At 45.4% G+C, this 9,280-nt stretch overlaps 1 protein-coding gene across 1 annotated transcript; it reads left to right on the top strand.

Annotated features, from left to right (window-relative positions):
* The first annotated feature begins 2,367 nt into the window (after positions 1-2,367).
* LOC129752039 (uncharacterized) lies at positions 2,368-7,659 on the top strand. The gene has a single exon (XM_055747831.1). It carries the CDS (start codon positions 2,368-2,370, stop codon positions 7,657-7,659), a length of 5,292 nt encoding a protein of 1,763 aa, XP_055603806.1.
* The last annotated feature ends 1,621 nt before the right edge of the window (positions 7,660-9,280 follow it).

Genomic DNA, 9,280 nt, shown 5'->3' with positions numbered 1-9,280 from the left:
AGTTTTCGGAAAAGTTGTGATGTTCTACAGTTTTTAGAAACAATTGCACAAATTTGTTCAATGAATTCATGCATACAGTAATTGTATAGAAACAGGAAGCATGGGCACTGTCACTTTGACTTTTAACTTCCACATTTATTGATCAAATTTTCTGTCAATCAACTTTTCAAAATCTTCAGATATGCTAGCTTTGTATTTCAACAATCACTCTGCAAAATTGCAATAAAAAATGTTGCGTAGTTTCCGAGATATTGCAGTTTGAATGAGAAAAGACCAATAATATACTTCCAGCTGAATTTTCCTTACCCTGATGATTAAGTAAAAGTAATTTTATCAAAAATGAGTTGACATTATTTATTTATATCATTATAAAAATCCTGTGGAAATGGAATAAAATTAAAACTTAGATTTTTCAAAGAACTAATTTTGAATTAATGAGTTCAGATCCTATTTTATAATAATGGTTTTCACCAGTTTTGGGCAATTTTGAATTTTATATATGATTTGTGCATTTTAAACGTTAATAAAATTTTTGAATTTCTAATTTGAAATCGATTTCTGGATCTTAATTCTTAACAAAAATTACCAATAATTATGGACAGAATAGACAAAAACCTTAACCAGAACTCTCTTATTTGAATTTTGAATGTTTGTTTTTTATATGATTTTTTTTCTTCAATAATGTTTTTTTTTGTTTTCGTAATTAAATTAGTGAATCTAAATGAAAATTCTGAATGATAAAATATATTTAAATTCTGAATCATCATTATGGAACTTTTTATAAGTTTCATTTTTGCATAGCAATTAAGAAAAAAAATCAAATCGAAATCACAAAAATTGTTTGTATTTTTTTTTTAAATTGATTTTCGGCATATCGGTGAAAATGTATATTGTTGGAGAAATAATATCAAAAATGAAAATTGATAAAGATGGATACAAAAGTTTGGGAAAATTTACAGATGTTGAAAAGAGCGACATCTGAAAATTATCTCCTGACCTATCTATCCATATATATCAATTTTCATTTCTGATATTCTTTCTACAAAAATATACATTTTCACCGATATGCCGAAAATCAAATTACAAAAGTCAATTAACGGTGGTTCACTTATCTTAAAAATGGTTTGTAATTGATCGGTACTGTACCGGTCAGGAAATACCATCCATACTCTTAGTTTTTAATATGTGTCTAATTTATGTTCACTTGACACTGTAATTAATTTGCTCGAAAACACCACTATTTGTATATGTACCCTAGGATAAGCATAACTCTCTCTTAACATAAAAGCTTTCTTCGAGAGAGTATGAAACCGCTCATAGAATAGAAAGTAAGCCATTTTTAGAATAGAATAGATTGTAACGTTGAATACTACACACGGATTTTTCACTTCGCTAATAAATTAGTAATTAGTCCAATAAAGCGACTTTCAATAAGTGCATCCGAAATCAAGTGATAGTAGTAGAACCGCAATCGAATTGCGAAGTGTTTTCAACACATCAACGTACACCCCCAAGTGCAAACGAAATCTTCCCCCCGAAGGGGCGATCAGCTGCTGTGCCATCAATTGTGCGACTCACCTGGAGTTCCTGTGTTGGTGGATGCCGTCGACTGGAGACGGAAAGAAATTCCCCGAAATCCGAACCCCCCCATCGGCCGTGCCCGAACATTTGGTCCTTCGTAGCCGGATTCGAGGACAGAAGCTCATCTGGACCAGCATTGGAATCCAACATTCGCCATCTTCGGAAGCGCAGTAGCAGCTGTGGTTTGTACAATCACATCAAGGTAGGCCATTTTGTGATATACTCACCGTGAATATAATATTCAGGCCCATTATTCACTTGGCCAACATAAATTTGTCCAATAATTGCAATTGCAACAGCAGCAATTAGAATCAAGTTGGTGATTGATATTTATTAGAACCAAAACAAACGGCAATTACACTGTCTCACAAAATTTTGAGGTTTTACACTGGAGCACAAAAGTTTTGGAACAAGTTTTTTTTAAATAAAACTTTTTGAGGAGAAATTGCATTGGATAAATAAAGGCGTGCTGTAGAACGAATTGCAAGTGCATTTAGCCTGTTGCACTTTACAGTGTCGGTCAAAATAATAGCGACACTTCGGAAACTACATTTTTTGGAGAAATTGCAAATCACTTTTGGTTTCAAATCGTAACAGTTGTGTTACAACATTGCTGGGTGCTGTTCATACGAGTTGCTGACTACAGAACGGTCCAAAAAGATAGCAACATCTACAAAATAAAAATAAATTTGGGAATTCTATTTGCGAGAAAATATCCGAAAGTCAATCATTGGTGGTGTGTCCGGTATTTTTGGTGTCAACAAGTGTGATTCGAGTGGTGGTAATATGGCTAGCAAGGCGGAGAAGAAATTAGCAGCGGACCTTCTGACGCGACGACGAGCGTGTGCCGAGCGAGATGTGGTGGAGAAGTTCATTGCGGAGTACACCTATGAACGGGATTGTTGCCAGGTTGCGGTGCGTTTGGAGGCGCTAAACAAGTGCAACGAGCTGTTCCTGAACGTGCAGAATGATATTGAGCTGGGCGATCACGAAGAGAGGTTTGAAGGTCATCTAGAGTTTCGGGCGGATTTTGAGGATCGATTCTGCAGGGCGAAAGGTTTTTTGCTGTCCAAACTGGAAAGTAGGGAGCATCCGTTGAGTTCGACGATCATGCACGCATCGTCTTCACACAACATGTCTGCTAGTTTCCACCATCGTTTGCCGAAAATCGATCTGCCGAAGTTCAGCGGAGATGAGTCGCGTTGGATCTCGTTTCGTGATAACTTTATCTCAATGATCCACTGCAACGAAGATATTCCGATCGTGAACAAGCTGCAATATCTTCTACAGTCACTGGAGGGAGAAGCTAAGAAGCCGTTTGAGTCTGTGGACATCCAAGCGGACAACTATTCGTCGACATGGGATGCACTGAAGAAGCGGTACGATAATAAACGGTTTCTCAGGAAGGAATTGTTTCGAGGCCTGTACAATCTCCCATCGATAAAGCGCGAGTCAGCACAGGACCTCAACACTCTGGTTGATGACTTTCAGCGACATGTCAAGGCATTGGGAAAATTGGGCGAGCCAGTAGAGCACTGGGACACTCCACTTATTTTCATTCTTTCGAATAAATTGGATGCAGCAACGATCCGCGCTTGGGAGCAAGATACTCGTCAAAAGGACGAAGTAAAGTACGACGAGCTCATCGATTTTTTGATCCAACATGTTCGAATGCTGAAATCCGTTGCCAGTGATCTGCAGCACCGTTCAACAGTGTTGACTGTTTCCAGGGTGGCCGGACAAACACCGAAGAAGCCGTCAGCGATCAAATCCGTCGTCAACGCAGCAACATCCGAGTCACAATCCAGCACACAACAGTGTCACTGTTGTTCCAAAACGCACCCTTTGCACCAGTGTCCAGCATTCAAGAAGCTGTCGATCTCCCAGCGGCGAGAACTAGTTACGAGGCACAGTCTTTGCCGAAACTGCTTCCGTTCAAATCACCAGGCACGAGCGTGCAAGTCGAAGTTTGTTTGTAGAAACTGCCAAGCTAAGCACCACACTATGTTGCACGATCAACCAGCCCCGCAACCCACGTCGGCGATTCAAGGCACCAGTGGTTCACTCAGCCCGCCAGCAATCAACTTATCTGTGCATTCCAACTCGACGGTTCTACTGGAAACAGTTGCGCTTCTAGTGGTCGATCGGTATGGAAGGCAAATTCCAGCACGCGCTCTTCTGGATTCTGCAGCGATGTCTAACTTTATTACGAAGAAGCTGGCGAACGAGCTCGCCACTAGACAAAGCCCCGTGGACATCTCAGTTGCGGGAATAGGAGAGTCCGTCAAGCGCATCAAGCACCAGCTAACGGCCAAGATAGTTTCCAGGAACAGTGACTTCTCCACCACACTCGATTTTCTAGTTATGAGGAAGCCGACATCAAATCTGCCCACAATACCTATCGACACATCTACGTGGAACATTCCTGAAGTGCCTTTGGCGGATGTCCATTTCAATGTTCCAGCTACGATCGATATAATCATCGGTGGAGAGTGCTATCACGAGCTCCACACCGGCGTTCGCCAATCTCTTGGCAACGGATTCCCGTTCTTGGTGGACACACACTTTGGCTGGACAGTTTCCGGCAAGGTAACGACCGGCTCCACCACCGCACCACGAGCGTGCTACATCTCCGCCGTTGACCAGAACTTGGACTGTACTCTGGAACGTTTCTGGGAGCTGGACACCGTCGATGAAGGCCAAAACCTCTCAGCAGAAGAACGGAAGTGCGAAGAGATTTTTGCCAGCACCACCACTCGAAATCACGATGGAAGGTACGTCGTACGGCTGCCCCGGACTGATGATTCCCAGATCACCCTTGGAGACTCTCGCATGATCGCAATTCGCCGGTTCTACAGCTTAGAACGCCGCCTACAGCGAGATGACTCCACCAAAATGGCCTACCACAAATTCATCGAAGAATACGCACAACTTGAACACATGTTTAAGATAGATCCTGTCGTCGATAACAAACCACACTGCTATCTGCCACATCACCCGGTCTTCAAGGAAGCCAGCACAACCACCAAGGTACGCGTGGTATTCGACGCTTCTTGCAAGACCACATCCGGGTATTCGCTGAACGATATGCTGCTCGTCGGTCCGGTCGTCCAACAGGATCTGCTGTCCATCACCCTTCGATTCCGTACAAAGGCCATCGCTCTTGTGGCGGACATTGAAAAAATGTACCGTCAAGTTAATTTACATCCCGATGATCAGCCCTTTCATCGAATCCTTTGGAGGGAGAACCCTTCTGAACCGTTGGATACTTACGAACTCCGCACCGTTACTTACGGAACCGCTTCAGCTCCGTACCTGGCAACTCGTGTTTTGAAGCAGCTAGCCATTGATGAAGGAGATAGGTTCCCAGTCGCAGCCGAAGCCATCGATGACTACTACATGGATGATTTACTATCCGGTGCCAACGATCTAGAGTCCGCTATACAAAAACGCCGCCAGATGTCCGCGATGTGTCAGTCTGCCGGATTTCAGCTGAGAAAGTGGGCTTCTAACAACCGATCGGCTCTTGTAGACGTTCCATCTGCAGACCTTGCCATCGATCCACTGCATGACTTGAACGAAGATCAATCGGTATCGACTCTCGGCCTAGTTTGGGATACTCGAACTGATATGCTGCGGTTCAACATCAACCTTCCACTTCCTGCGTCGGTGCTGACCAAGAGGAAAGTAATCTCCTACATAGCGAGGATTTTCGATCCGCTGGGCCTCGTCGGGCCAGCTATAACACTGGCCAAGCTGTTCATGCAACAGTTGTGGCGACTTAGATCAGAAAAGGACGAACCGTACGATTGGGATCGGCCTCTGCCTTCGAAGCTGCAGGAGGAGTGGAAGCAGTTCCATGCAACGCTCTACATTTTAGCCGATATTCGAATTCCTCGGTTTGTCAACGGATATGCAGATTGTTCGATCCAGCTCCATTTCTTCTGTGACGCATCTGAAGCTGCATATGGATCTTGTTGCTTCGTTCGTTCCGAGTTTGCTGGCGAAATCAGAGTGCGGTTGTTGACCTCCAAATCCAAGGTTGCTCCTTTGGCCAAGAAACATTCGATTGCACGTTTGGAGCTATGCGCAGCTGTTCTATCCACAAAGTTGTTCCGGAAGGTACAAGGCGCGATTGGGTCATCAGAACACGTTTATTTCTGGTCTGACTCAACCACAGTCCTCCAATGGTTGAGGTCGCCACCGCATCGATGGAGAACCTTTGTTGCCAATCGCGTTACTGCTATCCAGACTGGCACTGAAGGTTTCAATTGGAGACACGTCCCGGGAGTGCAGAATCCAGCCGACGAACTTTCTCGTGGACTACAGCCCTCCGATCTTCTCAACCAAGCTCGATGGTGGAACGGTCCAGATTGGCTGTCGTCGTCATCGGAATATTGGCCACGATGTGTTTTGCCGGAGAATGATTCACCAGAGGTCGCTGAAGAAAGTCCTTCTGTCAGTTTAGCTGCCACCGTTTCCGAAAAAGAGGATTTTGCAGACCAGCTGTTCACTCGGTATTCAACGTTCAAGCGACTCAACCGGGTAACAGCCGCTTGTATCAAATACATCAAGGCACTCCAAGCTGCAGCTATAAGGAGGAAAAATCAACTAGTTACGCCGTTCCCTACACCCAATGAGTTAGCGATCGTCTACCTTTCAGCTGAAGGTTTAGCCGAGGCAGATCGTGCGCTGCTCCGATTAGCCCAGTCACAGCTATACGCGGAAGAGCTCTCCGAGTTCCAAAACCCCAAACGTACAAGAAATCCGCTGTCGTCGCAGTTACGATACCTACGTCCTTTCCTCTGTGATGATGGTATTATTCGCGTTGGTGGTCGCCTAAGGAATGCAGACGTTGCGCAGAGTGTCAAACATCCAGCAGTTCTCTCGGCTAAGCATCCACTGGCAAGGCTTATTACGGAGCATTACCATCGAACGCTTTTGCATGCTGGACCGCAGCTGATGATTGCCACTATTCGCCAAAGATACTGGATTCATGGAGGAAGAAATTTAGCTCGCCAAACGTACCATGGCTGTATGAAATGCTTTCGGCAGAAGCCGACCCTCGTTGAGCAAAGCTCCGCAGATCTACCAAAATCCCGTGTGATCCAAGATCGTCCATTCGCTGTGTGTGGAGTCGACTATTTCGGGCCCATTTTTATCAAGTCACCGATTCGTCGTCATGATCCAACAAAGGCATATGGTGCCATTTTCGTATGTTTCGTTACGAAGGCCGTTCACATTGAGTTGGTGTCGGATCTGTCAACGCCCGCCTTTCTATCAGCACTTCGTCGCTTCGTTGCCCGTCGCAGTCGCCCGAGGGAAATTCATTCGGACAACGGAACAGCTTTCAAAGGTGCATCGAACGCTCTTCACCGATTGTACGACATGCTGAAGAAAAACAGCGAAGACAGGGAGCAGATATTCAACTGGTGTGCAACGGAAAGAATCCAGTGGAAATTCATTCCCCCGCGAGCTCCGCATTTCGGTGGATTATGGGAAGCTGCAGTGAAGTCTGCCAAACACCATATTCTACGTGAGATAGGACACACGAACATGAGCTACGAGGACATGACCACACTGCTCGCTGAAGTGGAGATGTGCCTTAATTCACGTCCAATCACCCCGATCCCGACGGAAACCGATGATCTCGAGGTGTTAACTCCAGGACACTTCCTTGTGGGCACCAACTTGCAAGCCGTTGACGATGTGGATGTTACTGCAAAGCCCGACAACCATCTCGACCATTGGAAGCTCACCACAAAACGGATGCAGGGTATCTGGGCTCGTTGGTATCCCGAATATCTCGCCCAACTACAAACTCGCGCTAGGAAGGGGAGCAAATCGGCGGTTCCGGTGGAGGTTGGAAAAATCGTGGTAATCAAGGAAGACAACTTACCACCAGCCTTGTGGCCACTAGGTCGCATCACAAAACTTCATCCCGGCCGAGATGGAGTTGTTCGTGTTGTGGGACTGAAGACAGCCAAGCGTGATGACGTCGTCAGAGCGGTGAACCGGATAGCCATCTTACCCACCGCCAGCATCCAAGACGTTGACCCGACAACCACCGAAGATTAGCAGAAACTACAAAGACCGGTAGAGCACGCCGAACGTGCTCAACGCGCTAATGGAGCGCTATCAGGTGATTAGCGTTCCAAATTTATTCTTTAAACCGTTCGATCTACCGGGTCTTTGCTGCTTCCAGATCCGTATGTGTCCTGTAGAGCCTAGCCATTGTTCGTTTCAACGAGATCAATCTCCAAAGATCGGCAGAGCACGCCGAATGTGTCTCGATGCGCATTCCAAGCGCTAAAAGGTGATTAGCGTTCCAATATATCTACTTTACCGTTCGATCTACCGGATCTTTGCTGTTTACAGATCCCTAGATGCCCTGTTAAGCCTGCCATTTTTTCAACAAGATTGATCTTCAAAGACCGGTAGAGCACACCGAATGTAGCTCAACGCGCATTGTGAGCGCTAATAGGTGATTAGCGTTCCAATATTTCACTTTTTCTCGTTCGATCTACCTGGTCTTCGTTGATTTCAGATCCTATCTCAATCATTACTCCATTAATATTCCGTCACCATGTACCAAGCCGCAACGCAGAATCTTCAAAGACCGGTAGAGCACGCCGAACGTTGCTCAACGCGCTAAAGGAGCGCTAACAGGTGATTAGCGTTCCTATTACCTTAATCCAAATCGTTCGATCTACCGGGTCTTTTATCGATTCCAGACCGTCCACTGTCGTACATCGTCGCAGTTCCTTCGTTCACCAGCATTATAGCCGATCGAGATCGCCCACATACATCCACATGGTAGCAGAATCTACAAAGATCGGTAGAGCACGCCGAACGTTGCTCAACGCGCTAATGGGGCGCTAACAGGTGATTAGCGTTCCTATAACCTTACCCTACGCCGTTCGGTCTACCGGGTCTTTTTTTTATGTTCACAGATTCTGCACCAGTGCCGAAGCAGAGTCCTCGATGTGCGACGTGTCAGCTGCGTTTCTTGGTCCAACCGTGTCTCCTGGTTCAGCCGGGTACCTTGGTCCAACTATGTCCCCTGATCCAACGGTGTCGCATGGTCCAACCGACTGAGGAGGCCGTAATCAAGTGGTCCGAAATGCGTTGAAACAGCAGTTTCAAGGTGGCCGGAATGATCGGTACTGTACCGGTCAGGAAATACCATCCATACTCTTAGTTTTTAATATGTGTCTAATTTATGTTCACTTGACACTGTAATTAATTTGCTCGAAAACACCACTATTTGTATATGTACCCTAGGATAAGCATAACTCTCTCTTAACATAAAAGCTTTCTTCGAGAGAGTATGAAACCGCTCATAGAATAGAAAGTAAGCCATTTTTAGAATAGAATAGATTGTAACGTTGAATACTACACACGGATTTTTCACTTCGCTAATAAATTAGTAATTAGTCCAATAAAGCGACTTTCAATAAGTGCATCCGAAATCAAGTGATAGTAGTAGAACCGCAATCGAATTGCGAAGTGTTTTCAACACATCAACGTACACCCCCAAGTGCAAACGAAATCTTCCCCCCGAAGGGGCGATCAGCTGCTGTGCCATCAATTGTGCGACTCACCTGGAGTTCCTGTGTTGGTGGATGCCGTCGACTGGAGACGGAAAGAAATTCCCCGAAATCCGAACCCCCCCATCGGCCGTGCCCGAACAGTAATT

Source organism: Uranotaenia lowii, chromosome 3, assembly GCF_029784155.1.
Source record: "Uranotaenia lowii strain MFRU-FL chromosome 3, ASM2978415v1, whole genome shotgun sequence".
Lineage (NCBI taxonomy): Eukaryota > Metazoa > Arthropoda > Insecta > Diptera > Culicidae > Uranotaenia > Uranotaenia lowii.
Note: the sequence above shows the minus strand (reverse complement) of the source record. Positions and strands in the feature narration are given on the sequence as shown.

Excerpts from the sequence above, each read along its gene's own strand:
- LOC129752039 (XM_055747831.1), top strand. The coding sequence starts at position 2,368 with ATGGCTAGCAAGGCGGAGAAGAAATTAGCAGCGGACCTTCTGACGCGA.